The sequence below is a fragment of the Argopecten irradians genome, chromosome 4 (genome assembly GCF_041381155.1).
Source record: "Argopecten irradians isolate NY chromosome 4, Ai_NY, whole genome shotgun sequence".
Taxonomy (NCBI): Eukaryota; Metazoa; Mollusca; class Bivalvia; order Pectinida; family Pectinidae; genus Argopecten; species Argopecten irradians.
In genome coordinates, this window is record NC_091137.1 from 39,399,496 (window position 1) to 39,420,778 (window position 21,283).

The window sequence follows — 21,283 nt, forward strand, 5'->3', positions numbered from 1 at the left end:
CCTTTGGTGTCCCTGATAGACAGCTTAACGGTTTACAATATCATGTAATGTCAAATGTTACAACAGTCACATGTGCTATGGAAAAATATTCAGAATTTTCATTTTGAAAAATTGGCCATTATTGCCCTATCACCAGACGGTTTGAAACTAGAGATTAATGTTTAGTACTGCATGTGGATCTTGGCATGATCTACTTAAGATGATTACATCCTAAGATCACATTTGCTGGGTCACATATTTAAATTAGGTCACAGTTAATGAATGGTATCATTTGTTTACCAAGCATCCTGTTTTATCATGTTTAAATCAGGGTTTTAAAAAATATTTAAACTGGTTTCATGAGCTAATTTCAACCAACACATTAACTGACGGTAGTATGTTGGAATTGTGCCTGCTGCCCCACTACATGATAGTAAAAGGCGGCTTTTGAAATCTTAATTTCATCAAGCTACCTAGATCCAAAGTGATATCCGTCCTTTGCTGCTGAAAGCCAGTTTATAATATTGCAGATCTCTATGTTTTATAATTATACTGTCAAAGTTATTGGTACACACCTAATGGTACATTTGACAAATAATGGTCAAACATAAAAAAGGTGTTTGGTTCATTTCTATAAGCTGTAAATTTGGGCCGTTTTTGTTTATTCGGAACAACCGGTTCGACCGTTTGTGAAAAACATTATTTCAAGTATAAATCCTGATGGACCTACAGTTTATGATACAAGCCTGTGAGGTCTTTGTCAAAGCTCGTCTGAAAACAATATAAAATCACCAGGTCCGTCTTTAATTCATTAACGAACAGCTACGTCCAACCAGTCAAACTTCATAATCGAAAACGGCCTTGGTGAGTAGGGTCAATGCACATGTTTGTATCAGGTGGATGATTCTATATATATATACCTAGTGCATGTGCGCATATTGATCAATTTATGAAGACACGGTTACTTTACATATATAGACTATAGGAAGCTATTTATGAATCCCTTTAGGCTTCGGTGGGTGTTGAAGTAATCAATAATTAATATGTCACAATTGCTGTGACAGATATTGTGCATTTTTCTGTACAATAAAATCTCTTGTTTCCTCACAATTAGGAAATAAAGGAAACATAAATTTGCTCTTCACAGTAATTTTCCATCAGGAAAGATCAATAAAATTTCTTTTAAGATGAAAACTAACAGCTTAAGTGAATCAGCTTTCTGAATACTATCATCAAACAGCAGATTTTATGATCTCATCGTTATTTTTGAAAGGTGACAAATTTAAGTTATTTAAGAGCTTTTAACTCCTCTTAACGTGTAAAAGTGATCATAATTTTTTACGGATATATTGTTAGTATGAACACCATTAATTAGTTAGAGATTTTGCCACACTCATTTTGATGGATGAAGAATGGATTGAATTTCTTAAAAATCCTAGAAACTGAATCAGTTATCATGGTTTTTAAAGATTACTTTAAAAATACGAAATTCGGTGTAAAAATTATTATTTTGATAACATCCTCGCAGAAGTATAGTCAGCTATATTTGTTTCCCTAGAACATTGACATTTGTTATCAGAAAAGTTTTCACTGAATAAACAATTCTGTTGACTTTTGATGCACATTAAAATCGGACTACATGTAATGACATGACCTTAGGTGACCTGATATTTATGTTAATCAGTCATTTACTTGTCAGTAAATCGAGGATGTCTAATCATTGTCTAGATCTTGTAGAAAAACAACCCACTAGTTTTGTTTACTTCTCTGTTTATTGACCAGCTACACTGATTACGGTTTTATCATAAATCTGGAGATTTTGCGATAAAACAAAATTTTGTTTGACTTTTATCTTATCTCACCCATTTAGTGCAGGTATAAGCGAGAAATGTACATAATGTACCTTTAGATGATTACAACTGGAGAACTGATTACATAATGTTTTACATCAGTTTCAGTACATTTATTACAAATAGAAGTTGTTTAAAAATAAATTTTGTCTTTCATTGCAATCATTATGATTTACACTATGAAAGCATTTCACTGCTTTTAACTTCAAGGTGTTATTTTCTTTTAAAATGGTTGCTTAGCTGTGCTTAAAGTTACACAATATATGGATCGACAATAAACATTGTATCAAGTTTACTTCAAAACACTGGTAGTTTTGTCTTTAAAAAATTTGCTGAGTTGAGATAAAAGTAACACAATATATGGACATTAAATATTGTGTCAAGTTAAACATGCCAAAATGTTTACAGAGGGAAATGAATAGGAGAGCTGTAATTGAAGAAGTTTTTCAGTATGGGCCCCAGAGGAAGTTTGATAGCTATGTAACATGCAGTTGTTATTGATTTTGACAGCTACATACTTTATAAGGCTCGAGAATGACTTTTTCTTTGGAAATAAGGGAATTCAAGCTTTTTAAATTGGCGATGTATCAATTAAAATTTTGTGAGGGATTTAATATCAGTTGAATAATTGCATGCTTGTGGTAGTAAGGGCCATTATTTTATGACTTGTGTGTGTCCCGGAGGTCAGATCAAGTTTACATAGTTTGGATATGTACAGCATCATAAAAAAAGTTCAAAATCGGTAAAATGTTAAGTCAGCATGTTTTCGAATAGTTCTATTTAGCTTTTAAGTCCTATTTAAGATGTTCCACTGCTGACAAATGGTATTGTTTTCACTATTAAAAACAGGGGCAGACGATTTAGTATTTTTCTTCAGTTACAAAAGTTACTTACTTTACACCATCACCAACATTGGAAAGTTTGAGCTTCTAATTTTACTTCAAGTTAAAAATATGAAAATTAATTAATTGCATCCCGGAAAAATTCCCTGGCAATATATCCTATATTGAATGAAGTACTGATTGCACATGCACCAAATGCAAAACAAATTATTTTGGACCCTGGAGACGTCTATTATTTTTTCTGTGTAAACTAGATTCTATCAATAGGACGCATTATTGTGTTAATGACCTAATATATATATACATGATTAAATGCCAATTATTTTCAATAAGGATGCCAATTATTTTCAAAGAATACCATTTATACTCTGTCGGCGGTGGAGCATCTTTAAAGAACCAAAGAAGCTGATAGGACATACTTAAAATTAATAATAATTAATTTTATGTTTAGAAAGAATGCCTACATTTACTGATTTACAAAACTACTCTTAGAGGGATCTTGGTACCCATTACTAAATGTACTTTATTTTAAGATATATAATAAACATATGGGTATGTTGTTTCTCCAAATGATGTTCACTTGTGTCTGTTATTATTTATCTAGTTTTGATATCTTTCTCATGAAGTGTCAGCTGTAGGATATTTCTGTATAAAAATAAGTTAAGATAAATACACTACTGTGTGGTCTGTCCCTGACGGTAGTACTTTATTCTATGTCATTGTTAATTTGTTTTCAAGTGATGAGAGGCATGAAGGGAATTCAATTTTGAAAGAGAAACAGTTAAAAGTGTTTGAAATATATGTTAGCTAAAATGTCAGAATACTGGTTGATGTATAGTTTGTTTAGTTGCATGTTTAAAAGGGAAATCACATTTTGAGTTGATTGAGAGTTTGGTATATATGATGGTATGCACTGTTGAACATTACTTACTCACCAAGGAGAAGAGATATAGTCTGTAAATATATTTGGCTATTTATTGACAATATATATACTAAAGCAATGTACTTCCAGCAGAACTTAATGCCATTGCGACTTAACGTACTTTGATCAGCGCATTCTGTAGACGATATCGGGGAAGTGGGTTATGGCCCCTTCTTTGAATTGAATCATCATTTTCGAATGTTTCCACATTATAACTATATATAGCCAATCATGATGAAGTTTTCCTCACATGTTAAGTTGTCCATTGTGTAATGATGTCAACAAATGCTTTAAGGACTTGTCCAGTATTTGGTGAGTTATGTCCCCTTAATTTAGTTAAAAGATCATTTTGAGTACTTTCCTTACAATGATTGTAATTTACATGGAAACTTGAGTTACTCTTCCTTCAAAACAAGGTTAAGTGCTAAAATTTTGGACTCAATCAAGTTTGATCATCACTTTGACAAAGAATGATGGTGGCTTAAGGTGAATGAATTACCAGTGTATCATTTATATAGGTATATATAATACTTTTTACATCATATTTATTTAGTGTGTCTTTGTTTTCAGTTTGTCCTGTTGTTTGAGGTTTTTATCCCACTTGTCCTGTTTGTGATCTTGATCCTCATCAGAAAGAAGCAGCCTGCTGTTCCTATGCCACAAGGTAAATACTGCACATTATCAAACGAACACACACATACCCGGTAATGTATTGTATATCATGTGTCAAATATGGATCATGTCATCTCATGAATGGAAAATGCAGGAATAGGTGACTTCAATTTAAAACAAATGTTAAATTGGTAGAGGATTTGAGTTCACTGACAACGTTAATTTATTTAAGATTTTAATCTAGTTATTGTTATGCCGATATATACCATTTATCATGAAGTCTGAAGGGATCTTTCTGTATAAAACAAAGTTAAGATCATATTAACTGTAGGTCTGTACCCCTGTTGTGTACATATTTATTTTGGGAAAGGTTAATTTGTTTTCAAGTGACAGGAGAGGCATCTTGGAATTACTTAAATTTTTAAAGAGAAACAGAAAGTGGGTATGTTGTTTCTCCAAAATTTCATTGTGTCTGTGTTTTAATTATATGTCTAGCCCTAAGTTTGTCATATCTTTCTCATGAAGTTCATTTTGGGACCATTTTTGTTAAAAAGTTAAGATAAATAGGCCACACTTTTTTGGATGTTACTTAGACTTTTTATCGATATAAATGAATTGTAATTTGTTTTCTCAAATTTCTTATGTAGGTTCACCAAGGGCCCTAGAGATATGGTCTGTTAATATATTTGGCTATTTATTGACAATATATATATATACTAAAGCAATGTATTTCCAGCAGAACTTAATTCATAGCGACTTAACGTACTTTGATCAGCGCATTCAGTAGACGATATAGGGAAGTGGGTTATGGCCCCTTCTTTGAATTGAATCATCATTTTCACACATGAACTGTATATTCCTCACGATGAAGTTTCCTCATCACATGTTAAGTTGTCCATTGTGTAATGATGTCCAACAAATGCTTTAAGGACTTGTCCATTATTTGGTGAGTTACGTCCCCTTAATTTAGTTAAAAGATCATTTTGAGTACTTTCCTTACAATGATTATGGAAACGTGAGTTACTCTTCCTTCGGAACAAGGTTAAGTGCTAAAATTTTGGACTCAATCAAGTTTGATCTTCACTTTTGACAAAGAATGGTGTCTGAATGAATTACCAGTATATCATTTATATAGGTATATATATATAATACTTTTTACATCATATTTATTTAGTGTTTCTTTGTTTTCAGTTTGTCTTGTTGTTTGAGGTTTTTATCCCACTTGTCCTGTTTGTGATCTTGATCCTCATCAGAAAGAAGCAGCCTGCTGTTCCTATGCCACAAGGTAAATACTGCACATTATCAAACGAACACACACATACCCGGTATATGTATTGTATATCATGTGTCAAATATGGATCATGTCATCTCATGAATGGAAAATGCAGGAATAGGTGACTTCAATTTAAAACAAATGTTAAATTGGTAGAGGATTTTAGTTCACTGACAACGTTAATTTATTTAAGATTTTAAGAAGCTTCAAAGTTTGCAGTTTTGCTCATAAAGGCTTAGTGAAAAAAGGACGTTTTAACATTCATTTCATAAAATTTCTTATGAAATTTGTACATACATGTATATCTTTTCTGTTGCTCAGCAATAGAAATAATCTGTAGTTATGATCTTGAACTGACTAGTTTAATTTCAGCTGATATATTGAGAAAAGAAATAACAAATGTACAATGTCATATCCTTGTATAACTCCTTGATGGGATAAAAATACCGGTACTTACCCCAATCAAACAAAGGAGCTATGTGGTAAATGTATAATGATATTGTTTTGTTATTAAAGCTCAATATGAAAAATATACTTCAGTACTTGTTACTAAGTTTCAATGTCTAAATAAAAGTAAAATGGGTAAATATTTATATCAATGTCTATTTCTTCTTCCAGGAAACTATTATGCAGAACCTTTACCATCGTCTGGTGTTGTACCTATAATGCAGATGTTTTGTGATGGAGGAGTTTCTAAAGACAAAAATGGCTTCCGAGAGTTTCATCATGCAAAGTAAATACACTTACTGTAATCCACCTAATAAGAGCCCTTTGTCTCTTTTCCATCTTTGCATATTACAGACTTATCTCCCTTCTGGGTAGATTTCCATTGTGATGTCATTATTTACAACTCGCATCACTTTCTCTGAAAAGTATGATGTTATCCTCTAAAACACATGACCTCACCATCAATACCAACCTGCAAGGGCAGATAACTCTGTAATATGCTAATACGGAATAATTATAAGTACCTTTCCCCATCTTAGACCTCAATTTCACTTACCTTGAATTGGTACCACAAACAAGTTTGGTTTTCATATTTTACACACATAAAACTGGCATATTTATTGAATGACCAGTAAATGTAGTAAAATTGATTTTGAAATTAGCTTGATTTGGGAAATTGGGAGCTACTCATATCGCAAAATATGACTTGCCATATACAAAATAAAGATTGACTAGAAGTCTATTACAGCACAAGCCTGAAGAACTAACTAAAGTTGGTCACAGCATGACTTAGTGGGTTAAATACAGGCTGAAAATATGAGAACCATATGCCATTTCTTTTTCTTTTGCCAACCGATTTCTTTCTTACTGTGTGCAAAGGATTTGATCTGAGTTTAATCTGTTATAATATGCCCCTTCAATATTCTCAATCTTTTAAGCACCTTAGACTGTTATTGAGTCAGATACAATTTTTATTATGCTTAGATGGATAAAACAATTTTTTGTTTATACATGTATTGAGTCAAATACGATATTTATTGTGTTTAGATAAATAAAAACAATTCTATTGTTTATACATGTATTGAGTCATGCAAACACGATATTAATTGTGCTAAAAAATTTAGATAGATAAAAACAATTCTTTTGTTTATACATGTATTGAGTCATGCAAATACGATATTTCTTGTGCGAAGATAGAAGATAAAAAGAATTTGATTGTTTATACATGGTCATGTATGAAGAAGGAAATTGCCATAGGAATGGTTCTTGGGGAAAAAAATTAAAAATGTAATTTATTGGTACTTACAGATCAAGCACTTTTGTATTCCTCTGTATGATGAGAATTGAAGCTATATAAAGCAGTATGCAGTAACATTAAATAAGACTACAGCTGGGCTCGTAAATTGTGGCACAGGTGCTTGATATCTGTCTCCGAAGCCGATCATCAACAACAGAGCCAGACTTCCTTAATAACATGTCGACAGCCGTAATTGATTTTTCATGTTCCACATAAACGATATTGATGTAATTTAGATATATTTTTATTTTATCGTCTATCTGATTTAGCACAAAATACATATTACTAAAGAGACTTCTTTCATTTCTTTTATAGCCTTCATTTTAAAGTACAATTTTGAAAACAGAAGGTCGTTATCAGAATATTTTTCCAAAAAATTTGACTGCAGTTTAAGAATGTATTCATGTTGTTGCTGATTTTTAAGGACGTTTTGAAATTCATAAGAACTGATCGTGGCATGCCAGCATCATAAGAATTGTCTCAAAATGTTAATGAAAACGCTCTCGGGCATCTTCAACACAGCATAACTTGCAGATTTCATGTACAGTAATTAAACAGAGCCCTGATTTAACTGCTTTAATTAATGACATACTGTATTCGACCCAATAAAAGCTAATAAGACAAATTATTACAAATCTATACAGTTTTGTGTGGGTTTGGTCTTTATTCATGCCAGGGCAATTGAAATTGAGGCCCCAAAAAGGGGAGCGGCGCATATAAAGAAAATATTGGTTCAAATACAGTATTTATTTCCCCTGTACTGCCTCCTTTAAAGCAATAACACTAGGTATATACTGTAAACCAACTTATTTTTGAGATGACTTAATTTCCTGTTTCACACCTTATAACTTTTTCACGGCAATTTAATTGTGCAAATTAGACTTATATGGCTATACTTTACCTGTTCTAGAGAGATTTTTGTGATTTTTAATTTTCCGTGAACTTCGCAAAATTTAATTGCATGTGAAAATAAGCTGGTTTACAGTATGTGCTCCCCTCAAACGGCCTCAATAATCGTCAGCGTGGATGGCCTGGTTGAATTTAGAAGAAGATGTATACTTGTATTTTATATGTTATATACTGGTTGGCAAAAAAAAAGCCTTTGAAGAGATCTTCGAAAAGATATTATGACCTTCACATGATACATCACATCATCCTAAACTCAACAGGTATTAACATTTATTATTTATAAATTTCCGAGGAGTTCTGGATGACATGACTTGATGAAGAATTTGTAGATGTCAAACTGTTACCATATATTCTAGTTTAATTAGGCATATAAATTTTAATTACACAATAAAAGAAAATACAAATTGTATATAAATAAAACTAGGACAGGACTAGTTACCGACACATAAAACATGCCAGCTGTGTTTTCAAATGGCATACAGGCTTCCTTTCATTTGTGCAGTGTATATAACAATGATATGCACTTTACAGTTCAGTGAACTTTCCCATGACTATAAATACCATACTACATTGACTCCATCTGCATTAGACATGGTTCATTGAACTATAAGACCATTTTTAATACAACGCGACTAGCGGTTGTATTAATGCTATCCGGTTTACTATTGATGTGTAAGTCTGAGTAGGACTTGCCCTACAATGACATCTAGTGGTGACCTCTTGAACCATTTCATTCATAAACTTCCATTCATAAATTCCCTATTCATTGAATAATATTCCTTTGGACCAATCAGTAGTCATGGGAAGACTGCCTACTGATTGGTAGAATAAACAGAGTGTGTATAGAATACACAGAGTGTGTATAGAATACACAGAGTGTGTATAGAATACACAGAGTGTTATATAATACACAGCCCATCTAGGTCAACTGTTGCTTGCTGGTGACTCCTCTTTCCAACTTACATAATCTCTGTTAATGATAACTTACTATCTAAGGCTTATAGACATAAGAGTTTTAAAGTAAACTAATTTTATGCCCTTTTTGTGTACTTTAAAATAATGTTTTTAAATGAATGTTAAACACGGATCTGAGGTAAAGGCAGAATAATGTATAAGGCTGCCCTCATATGTGCATGGTTTTACCAAAAATAGGTGTATGTGCAACATAAGAAACAAGAGTATATTAAGGATAAAAACTCATTTTAATGAAGACTTTCGTTTTCTTTGTAATTTTCATGTAGGAACTTTAATGAAGAAAAATGTCAAACAAAACTTATATTTTCTGTGATCAGTTGAATGTTCTTGAAATAATTGATATCAAATTCTTTATAATATGGTTTATATATTTTGATTTTGGAAATTCATTTGATTTCATTTTATTTTTTTCTGTTTCTGTTGCGTTGTATTTGCAGTACTTTGAGTACTTTGATTAAAGATACGCCTTGGGGGAAATCAATTATAGAAAATTGATGACTGAAAACTAATGGAGACATGTATATGTGTATTGTTTCTATCAAACTGAAGTACATTGTATTTAGTTATATTGATAAATAAACAGAATTTGACTTGAGCCCAGAACCACTGGATGTATTTAGTTATATTGATAAATAAACAGAATTTGACTTGAGCCCAGAACCACTGGATTTCAAGACATTCCACCATATTACTCTTTTATCCCTGAAAACGTATATAGACTCTTCTAAATTAAAGACTAGACCGGTCCATTATGAAATTTCAAGGGTGGATATCCAAACTAAGCTACCTTGCTACTGGTGCCTATCTCAGTTACAAGCAACACAATCTTTGACCTTGAAGATTTGCTTGAACTTATCATAGAAAACTTTTAACTCATTAACCCTTAGACACATTTAGACTATTCTAAATCAAAGACTAGACCAGTCCATTATGAATGTTCAGGGATGAATGAGTTAATATCAGCTGTGTGCTAAATGAAATGAGTAAGAGACAATTGATAGTTCTGACTGGGACTTCACTGTTGGACCTCCCTACTGTCGACCAACTCTGTAATCATTTGAGCTACATATCCAATGGTGTTTAGCCGTTCCTATACCATGACGTACACATACAAGTAATGATGTTCTGTAACCAGTAGTTGTCTCTTCGACCAGATCATCATGGCTGTTCTCAGCAGACTGTATCATTTTGGGTCTATCAGTTTGTAAGGATAGGGAACCAAAATTCACTGAAAGCAGTTTAATTTTGTGCGATTATTAACTATCTAATTCTTATATTCATGAATCCTACTTATTCTAAGGATTGGTGCCAAATGTCAAGGTCACTCTCTATCATTATTTTCAGAAAGATTGTTATACATGTATACAGTACATGTATTATTAATTAATAATACTGATGATCATTCCAATCTTGGCCTGCTTTATTCTTATTAGGGAATTTTATATACATTGTACTGGTAAACCCTAGGCTTTTTGCTTTAATTCTGAGTTTGGTTGAAAAGCTATGGTCATATACCCGGTAGTATCACATTTGGTATATTTGTTATCATAAACATAAGTAAAACTTAAATTATGTTTTCAAAATGCCATACCAGGGTCCAGTTTCAAGAACATTCCTTAACGTTAAGTGATCCCATAATTTTAAATTACCCATAGGAAAGCATTACAGAAGTTCAGGAAAAAATCTGAAGTTAAGGATTTTTTCTTAAAATATGTAATGCTTTCCTATGAGGAATTTTTTAAGAGATTCCTTAAAGTTAAGGAATGTTTGTGAAACTGGGCCCTGAATCATCAATCACTTACAGCGAGAATCATAGCTAAAAATAAATCCAAGGCCATAACTAGATATATTTGAAGTGGTACATGTACAGTGTATGTTGTAATTGCAAGTTCCTGCAAACCACTTCCTGGTCAACTTGACGCTGTTCTATATTTATCTTAGTGACCTGTCAATCTGTTAGTTATGTATCCAGTCTTTACCATGTCTGATTATCGTAGCAATGTTTCAGTCCAGAAAGACATCTTGACCTCATGTTCCCATTGTGTCTACATATATATATATATACATTGTATACATCCGGTAGTGGTTGTCAATTGTTTGTAAAGAGCTTTAAGTGGCCGTGAACAGCCTTGATCTGTGTATATACATAATTTAAGACATTTATCACTTGAATCAGTTGCTTTTGATGAGAAAATTTTCAAATTTTAAACCCTGTCAAGAATTAATGGAAGGGTATATAATAATCCCCCTATCCATTTCGTCTCGTCCCACCCTGTCCCACTAATGGCAATTTGATATATGATTATAATATTTATTACAATTTTTTGTACATTCACATGTAAACAAGTTTCGTCTTGTAGAATCCTTTTACTTGACCTTCATTTGGCACTGAATATCAAAATAATATATTATTGTAGTACTGTGATGCTTTATTTAAGTTTCCATACCCTGACTATTGTCTGGCCATCAGTCTGTCTATGCTTTATCTGAGGTTTTTCTATACCTTCCCATTGTATACCTATCTGACTATTGTCTGGCTATCAGTCTGTCTATGCTTTATCTGAGGTTTTTCTATACCTTCCCGTTGTATCCCTATCTGACTATTGTCTGGCCATCAGTCTGTCTATACTTTTATCTGTTTTTCTATGCCTTCCCGTTGTATCCCTATCTGACTATTGTCTGGCCATCACTCTGTCTATACTTTTATCTGTTTTTCTATGCCTTCCCATTGTATACCTATCTGACTATTGTCTGGCCATCAGTCTGTCTATACTTTTATCTGTTTTTCTATACCTTCCCATTGTATCCCTATCTGACTATTGTCTGGCCATCAGTCTGTCTATACTTTTATCTGTTTTTCTATACCTTCTCATTGTATCCCTATCTGACTATTGTCTGACTATCAGTCTGTCTATACTTTTATCTGTTTTTCTATACCTTCCCATTGTATACCTATCTGACTATTGTGTGGCCATCACTCTGTCTATACTTTTATCTGTTTTTCTATACCTTCCCATTGTATCCCCTATCTGACTATTGTGTGGCCATCAGTCTGTCTATACTTTTATCTGTTTTTCTATACCTTCTCATTGTATCCCTATCTGACTATTGTCTGACTATCAGTCTATCTATATACTTTTATCTGTTTTTCTATACCTTCTCATTGTATCCCTATCTGACTATTGTGTGGCCATCAGTCTGTGTATACTTTTATCTGTTTTTCTATGCCTTTCCATTGTATCCCTATCTGACTATTGTCTGGCCATCACTCTGTCTATACTTTTATCTGTTTTTCTATGCCTTCCCATTGTATCTCTATCTGACTATTGTCTGGCCATCACTCTGTCTATACTTTTATCTGTTTTTCTATGCCTTCCCTTTGTATCCCTATCTGACTATTGTCTGGCCATCACTCTGTCTATACTTTTATCTGTTTTTCTATGCCTTCCCATTGTATCCCTATCTGACTATTGTCTGGCCATCACTCTGTCTATACTTTTATCTGTTTTTTATGCCTTCCCATTGTATCCCTATCTGACTATTGTATGACGATCAGTCTATCTATACTTTTATCTGTTTTTTATGCCTTCCCATTGTATACCTATCTGACTATTGTCTGACTATCACTCTGTCTATACTTTTATCTGTTTTTTATGCCTTCCCATTGTATACCTATCTGACTATTGTCTGGCCATCACTCTGTCTATACTTTTATCTGTTTTTTATGCCTTCCCATTGTATCCCTATCTGACTATTGTATGACGATCAGTCTATCTATACTTTTATCTGTTTTTTATACCTTCCCATTGTATCCCTATCTGACTATTGTCTGGCCATCACTCTGTCTATACTTTTATCTGTTTTTTATACCTTCCCATTGTATACCTATCTGACTATTGTCTGGCCATCACTCTGTCTATACTTTTATCTGTTTTTTATGCCTTCCCATTGTATCCCTATCTGACTATTGTATGACGATCAGTCTATCTATACTTTTATCTGTTTTTTTATGCCTTCCCATTGTATCCCTATCTGACTATTGTCTGACTATCAGTCAGTCTATACTTTTATCTGTTTTTCTATGCCTTCCCATTGTATCCCTATCTGACTATTGTCTGACTATCAGTCTGTCTATACTTTTTATCTGTTTTTCTATGCCTTCCCATTGTATCCCTATCTGACTATTGTCTGACTATCAGTCAGTCTATACTTTTATCTGTTTTTCTTTGCCTTCCCATTGTATCCCTATCTGACTATAGTCTGACTATCAGTCTATCTATACTTTTATCTGTTTTTCTATGCCTTCCCATTGTATCCCTATCTGACTATTGTCTGACTATCAGTCTGTCTATACTTTTATCTGTTTTTCTATGCCTTCCCATTGTATACCTATCTGACTATTGTCTGACTATCAGTCTGTCTATACTTTTATCTGTTTTTCTATGCCTTCCCATTGTATCCCTATCTGACTATTGTCTGACTATCAGTCTGTCTATACTTTTATCTGTTTTTCTATGCCTTCCCATTGTATACCTATCTGACTATTGTCTGACTATCAGTCTGTCTATACTTTTATCTGTTTTTCTATGCCTTCCCATTGTATACCTATCTGACTATAGTCTGACTATCACTCTGTCTATACTTTTATCTGTTTTTCTATGCCTTCCCATTGTATCCCTATCTGACTATTGTCTGGCCATCAGTCTGTCTATGCTTTTATCTGTTTTTCTATGCCTTCTCATTGTATCCCTATCTGACTATTGTCTGACTATCACTCTATCTATACTTTTATCTGTTTTTCTTTGCCTTCCCATTGTATCCCTATCTGACTATTGTCTGACTATCAGTCTATCTATACTTTTATCTGTTTTTCTTTGCCTTCCCATTGTATCCCTATCTGACTATTGTCTGACTATCAGTCTATCTATATTTTTATCTGTTTTTCTTTGCCTTCCCATTGTATCCTATCTGACTATTGTCTGACTATCAGTCTATCTATACTTTTATCTGTTTTTCTTTGCCTTCCCATTGTATCCCTATCTGACTATAGTCTGACTATTGTCTGACCATCACTCTGTCTATACTTTTATCTGTTTTTCTATGCCTTCCCATTGTATCCCTATCTGACTATTGTCTGACTATCAGTCTATCTATATTTTTATCTGTTTTTCTTTGCCTTCCCATTGTATCCCTATCTGACTATTGTCTGACTATCAGTCTATCTATACTTTTATCTGTTTTTCTTTGCCTTCCCATTGTATCCCTATCTGACTATAGTCTGACTATTGTCTGACCATCACTCTGTCTATACTTTTATCTGTTTTTCTATGCCTTCCCATTGTATCCCTATCTGACTATTGTCTGACTATCACTCTGTCTATACTTTTTATCTGTTTTTCTATACCTTCCTCATTGTATCCCTATCTGACTATTGTCTGACTATCAGTCTGTCTATACTTTTATCTGTTTTTCTATGCCTTCCATTGTATCCCTATCTGACTATTGTCTGACTATCAGTCTATCTATACTTTTATCTGTTTTTCTTTGCCTTCCCATTGTATCCCTATCTGACTATTGTCTGACTACTTTTATTGTTTTTTCTCCTTCCATCTATCTGACTCTGTCTATACTTTTATCTGTTTTTCTATGCCTTCCCATTGTATCCCTATCTGACTATTGTCTGACTATCACTCTGTCTATACTTTTATCTGTTTTTTCTATGCCTTCTCATTGTATCCCTATCTGACTATTGTCTGACTATCAGTCTGCCTATACTTTTATCTGTTTTTCTATGCCTTCCATTGTATACCTATCTGACTATTGTCTGACTATCAGTCTGTCTATACTTTTATCTGTTTTTTTATGCCTTCCCATTGTATACCTATCTGACTATTGTCTGACTATCAGTCTGTCTATACTTTTATCTGTTTTTTTCTATATTTGTATCCCTATCTGACTATTGTCTGACTATATTGTCTTACTTTTATGCCTTTTTCTATGCCTTCCCATTGGTATCCCTATCTGACTATTGTCTGACTATCACTCTGTCTATACTTTTATCTGTTTTTTTATGCCCTCCCATTGTATACCTATCTGACTATTGTCTGACTATCAGTCTGCCTATACTTTTATCTGTTTTTCTATGCCTTCCCATTGTATACCTATCTGACTATTGTCTGACTATCACTCTGTCTATACTTTTATCTGTTTTTTATGCCTTCCCATTGTATACCTATCTGACTATTGTCTGACTATCACTCTGTCTATACTTTTATCTGTTTTTTATGCCCTCCCATTGTATACCCTGACTATTGACTATCACTCCTATACTTTTATCTGTTTTTCTTTGCCTTCCCATTGTATCCCTATCTGAAATTGTCTGACTATCAGTCTGTCTATACTTTTATCTGTTTTTCTTTGCCTTCCCATTGTATCCCTATCTGACTATTGTCTCATCAGTCTGTCTATACTTTTATCTGTTTTTCTTTGCCTTCCCATTGTATCCCTATCTGACTATTGTCTGACTATCAGTCTGCCTATACTTTTATCTGTTTTTCTTGCCTTCCCATTGTATCCCTATCTGACTATTGTCTGACTATCAGTCTGTCTATACTTTTATCTGTTTTTCTATGCCTTCCCATTGTATACCTATCTGACTATTGTCTGACTATCACTCTGTCTATACTTTTATCTGTTTTTTTATGCCCTCCCATTGTATCCCTATCTGACTATTGTCTGACGATCAGTCTATCTATACTTTTTATCTGTTTTTTATTGCCTTCCCATTGTATACCTATCTGACTATTGTCTGACTATCAGTCTGTCTATACTTTTATCTGTTTTTCTTTGCCTTCCCATTGTATCCCTATCTGACTATTGTCTGACTATCAGTCTATCTATACTTTTATCTGTTTTTTCTCTATGCCTTCCCATTGTATCCCTATCTGACTATTGTCTGACTATCAGTCTGTCTATACTTTTATCTGTTTTTCTTTGCCTTCCCATTGTATCCCTATCTGACTATTGTCTGACTATCAGTCTGTCTATACTTTTATCTGTTTTTCTTTGCCTTCCCATTGTATCCCTATCTGACTATTGTCTGACTATCACTCTGTCTATACTTTTATCTGTTTTTCTATGCCCTTCCCATTGTATACCTATCTGACTATTGTCTGACTATCACTCTGTCTATACTTTTATCTGTTTTTTATGCCTTCCCATTGTATCCCTATCTGACTATTGTCTGACTATCAGTCTATCTATACTTTTATCTGTTTTTCTATGCCTCCCATTGTATACCTATCTGACTATTGTCTCTGATCTATTGTCTGTCTATACTTTTATCTGTTTTTCTATGCCTTCCCATTGTATACCTATCTGACTATTGTCTGACTATCAGTCTATCTATACTTTTATCTGTTTTTCTATGCCTTCCCATTGTATCCCTATCTGACTATTGTCTGGCCATCAGTCTGTCTATACTTTTATCTGTTTTTCTATGCCTTCCCATTGTATCCCTATCTGACTATTGTCTGTCTATACTTTTATCTGTTTTTCTATGCCTTCCCATTGTATCCCTATCTGACTATTGTCTATACTTTTATCTGTTTTTCTATGCCTTCCATTGTATCCCTATCTACTATTGTCTTTCATCTGTCTATACTTTTATTTTCTCTATACCTTCCATTGTATCCCTATCTGACTATTGTCTGACTATCAGTCTGTCTATACTTTTATCTATTTTTTTATGCCTTCCCATTGTATCCCTATCTGACTATTGTATGACGATCAGTCTATCTATACTTTTATCTGTTTTTTCTATACCTTCCCATTGTATCCCTATCTGACTATTGTCTGACTATCAGTCTGTCTATACTTTTATCTGTTTTTCTATGCCCTCCCATTGTATCCCTATCTGACTATTGTCTGACTATTGTCTGTCTATACTTTTATCTGTTTTTCTATGCCTTCCCATTGTATACCTATCTGACTATTGTCTGACATCAGTCTGTCTATACTTTTATCTGTTTTTCTATGCCTTCCCATTGTATCCCTATCTGACTATTGTATGACGATCAGTCTATCTATACTTTTATCTGTTTTTCTATGCCTTCCCATTGTATCCCTATCTGACTATTGTCTGACTATCAGTCTGTCTATACTTTTATCTGTTTTTCTATGCCTTCCCATTGTATCCCTATCTGACTATTGTCTGACAATCAGTCTGTCTATACTTTTATCTGTTTTTCTATGCCTTCCCATTGTATCCCTATCTGACTATTGTCTGACCATCAGTCTGTCTATACTTTTATCTGTTTTTCTATGCCTTCCCATTGTATCCCTATCTGACTATTGTCTGACTATCAGTCTATCTATACTTTTATCTGTTTTTCTATGCCCTTCCATTGTATACCTATCTGACTATTGTCTGACTATCAGTCTATCTATACTTTTATCTGTTTTTCTATGCCCTTCCATTGTATCCCTATCTGACTATTGTCTGGCCATCAGTCTGTCTATACTTTTATCTGTTTTTCTATGCCTTCCCATTGTATCCCTATCTGACTATTGTCTGACTATCAGTCTGTCTATACTTTTATCTGTTTTTCTATGCCTTCCCATTGTATACCTATCTGACTATTGTCTGACTATCAGTCTGTCTATACTTTTATCTGTTTTTCTATGCCTTCCCATTGTATACCTATCTGACTATTGTCTGACCATCAGTCTGTCTATACTTTTATCTGTTTTTCTATGCCTTCCCATTGTATCCCTATCTGACTATTGTCTGACCATCAGTCTGTCTATACTTTTATCTGTTTTTCTATGCCTTCCCATTGTATCCCTATCTGACTATTGTCTGACTATTGTCTGTCTATACTTTTATCTGTTTTTCTATGCCTTCCCATTGTATACCTATCTGACTATTGTCTGACTATTGTCTATCTATACTTTTATCTGTTTTTCTATGCCCTTCCATTGTATACCTATCTGACTATTGTCTGACTATCAGTCTATCTATACTTTTATCTGTTTTTCTATGCCCTTCCATTGTATACCTATCTGACTATTGTCTGACCATCAGTCTGTCTATACTTTTATCTGTTTTTCTATGCCTTCCCATTGTATCCCTATCTGACTATTGTCTGACTATCAGTCTGTCTATACTTTTATCTGTTTTTCTATGCCTTCCCATTGTATCCCTATCTGACTATTGTCTGACTATCAGTCTGTCTATACTTTTATCTGTTTTTCTATGCCTTCCCATTGTATCCCTATCTGACTATTGTCTGACTATCAGTCTGTCTATACTTTTATCTGTTTTTCTATGCCTTCCCATTGTATCCCTATCTGACTATTGTCTGACTATCAGTCTGTCTATACTTTTATCTGTTTTTCTATGCCTTCCCATTGTATCCCTATCTGACTATTGTCTGGCCATCAGTCTGTCTATACTTTTATCTGTTTTTCTATGCCTTCCCATTGTATCCCTATCTGACTATTGTCTGACTATCAGTCTGTCTATACTTTTATCTGTTTTTCTATGCCTTCCCATTGTATCCCTATCTGACTATTGTCTGACTATCAGTCTGTCTATACTTTTATCTGTTTTTCTATGCCTTCCCATTGTATCCCTATCTGACTATTGTCAGGCCATCAGTCTGTCTATACTTTTATCTGTTTTTCTATGCCTTCCCATTGTATCCCTATCTGACTATTGTCTGACCATCAGTCTGTCTATACTTTTATCTGTTTTTCTATGCCTTCCCATTGTATCCCTATCTGACTATTGTCTGACTATCAGTCTGTCTATACTTTTATCTGTTTTTCTATGCCTTCCCATTGTATCCCTATACATTTTATATGATTGCTATAGATGCCTTATATGCATGCTAATGGGAGGTTGCCTTTCAGTTCTATTGATAGGTAGTATAAATTGGCCTTTGTTGTGAAAAATGACTTATTTCATTCATCATTTGAGTGATACATGGAGGATGGTTCACATATATATTATTTAGAAATACATGATTTACAATCAAACGTAACCGCCTTGGTGACCACCTCTGTATAAAGACCACCTGTTTAATACGACCACTTTCTGAGGGTCAACATGGTAAATTCCATCACAATTTGCCCTGTGTATAAAGACCACTGGGCTATAAAGACTATTTTCTCTTGGTCCCTTGGATGGTCTTTATAGACAGGTTTGTATATGTTGTATGAGTGCTAATCGAGTTTTCATGGCTCTTAATTGTACATTTTCTGTGATGAGCATGGTAATTTTATTTAAATGTCAGGTTGTCATCTGGAGTTGAGCTTTTAGGTTTCAATTATACCCTGTAATTATTTCAACATTTTACTTATGATCACTGACTTCACATCTGACAGCAGGAGAACACTGAGGAAAAGCTGAGTAAACCTGATTCATAAAGATCAACCGACTTGAGTACTTTGCAAAAATATGGAGGGGAGACAACTATGCTTGGTCTTCACTACGCAACATATGTGATAATCAGACATTTCTAATTATGGTACTAAATCTAACTTAAGACATTGTCCATGAAATGCCTTATTATGTTAAATTACTACACAGTTTCTGAACATCTAGATGAGGGGAGACAACTGTGTTTGGTTGTCCACAGTGTGATCACATGTTAATTCTCCTAGATATTATTTTACACACTATTTGAAGAAATTGTCTTATTATTTACAGCACTACACAGTTCCTGAACCAGCTCCAGTCTGTAGCTAAAAATCACCATTTCTTTAATCCTGGTTACACCCCTTCGGAGATGGATGATCTCCCTTATATCTATGAAAGTATCATTGATGATCCTGCTACACTACATGAACTTTTCAAACATGGCCATGGTAAGTATCCAAACAATTCTGAAATGAATTGTAATTGAATTGCCTTTGTAAAATATCAATTTTTTATTGTCACGGCTTCAAGTTTATCTTTAAAGATTACTCTGTATTGGTTTTCATGTTTCTAATATTTGATGATGTTTTCATGTTTCTAATATTTGATGATGTTTTCATGTTTCTAATATTTGATGATGTTTTCATGTTTCTAATATTTGATGATATTTTTGTGTAGATTTCCAGCTAGGGAGTGTGGTTGGAGACCGACAGAAATTTGGCCAGTATCTCCATAGTAACTTATCCTTACCTTGGGATGATGTGGACACCATATTGAACGCCACCATACATGTGGCTGAGGTACGCTGAGTATACTGTCTGCTCCTTCTTATTTATTGAAGACTTTAATGAATGAACAATGTATTGTGGGGAAGTATTCAAAATTGGCGACATTTGAGAAGAAAATTTTATTATCTGCTTCTTACAGCAAGTTATGCATGCAGTAGTACTTCAATGCTTTGCTGAAAAGATTGAGAAATAATGAGAGTATCGATAGCTGTTAAACTTCTAGTTGACAACTTTTCTACAAGTGATGCAAACAAAATGTGCATATTTGTTAAGTTTTGGATGCCATGAGAATATAGTATATGTGACAATTAGAAAATATATGTTACTTCTGAGCACTGTAAGGGTTGATTTGTGCATTTATATCATGCAATACATTATTAATAGACAGTAATAAATAATCATGAGAATAAAAATAACTATAATACTATATAATAGCGACACATTTTCATTTCAGTTAAATAAGTTACTATTTGGAGTGGATCCTCAAACAACTCATAAAATTTTACGGAGACTCCGTCGAGACATCACAGGAGACAAATTACATCTTCCTTCAGTCTTTGACCACAAAGAGTTCCAACAAGTGCCTTTCCAGTCGTTAATGAATGAGAGTAAACTTTTAGAGGACGTTCTGAACTCGGAAACGACGGATTCCTCAGATGCGTTGTTTTATAAAGTTATTCACAGCGAGGGTCTGCTGACCGACCCCAGGGTACAGAAATTTCTCACCCATTATGTTGATCTGATGGATGGTAATGAAGCCTTGAAGACTATTACCCCTAGTGAAACTGCTGAAATTTTGAAGGTCAGTGTCCGAAATGATAAATACGGAAGTTCTATTTTTTATCACAATACACTGTAGTTTATGTGCTTTATATATGTTGCACAAATTTTGTAGTGGGCAAACTATCAAATCATTCTTTTTGTTACCTGATCAACTTTGTTACCGGTGCCCTTGTAATTTTTTGG

At 33.7% G+C, this 21,283-nt stretch overlaps 1 protein-coding gene across 1 annotated transcript in view; it reads left to right on the forward strand.

The window, feature by feature from the left end:
- LOC138322290 (ATP-binding cassette sub-family A member 2-like) overlaps positions 1-21,283 on the forward strand; it is an 82,039-nt gene that overhangs the window by 23,366 nt on the left and 37,390 nt on the right. The window contains 5 exon segments of the mRNA XM_069266328.1: positions 4,164-4,257; positions 6,097-6,211; positions 19,821-19,978; positions 20,208-20,329; positions 20,772-21,119. Of these exon segments, the coding sequence (XP_069122429.1) occupies positions 4,164-4,257; positions 6,097-6,211; positions 19,821-19,978; positions 20,208-20,329; positions 20,772-21,119 (837 nt within the window).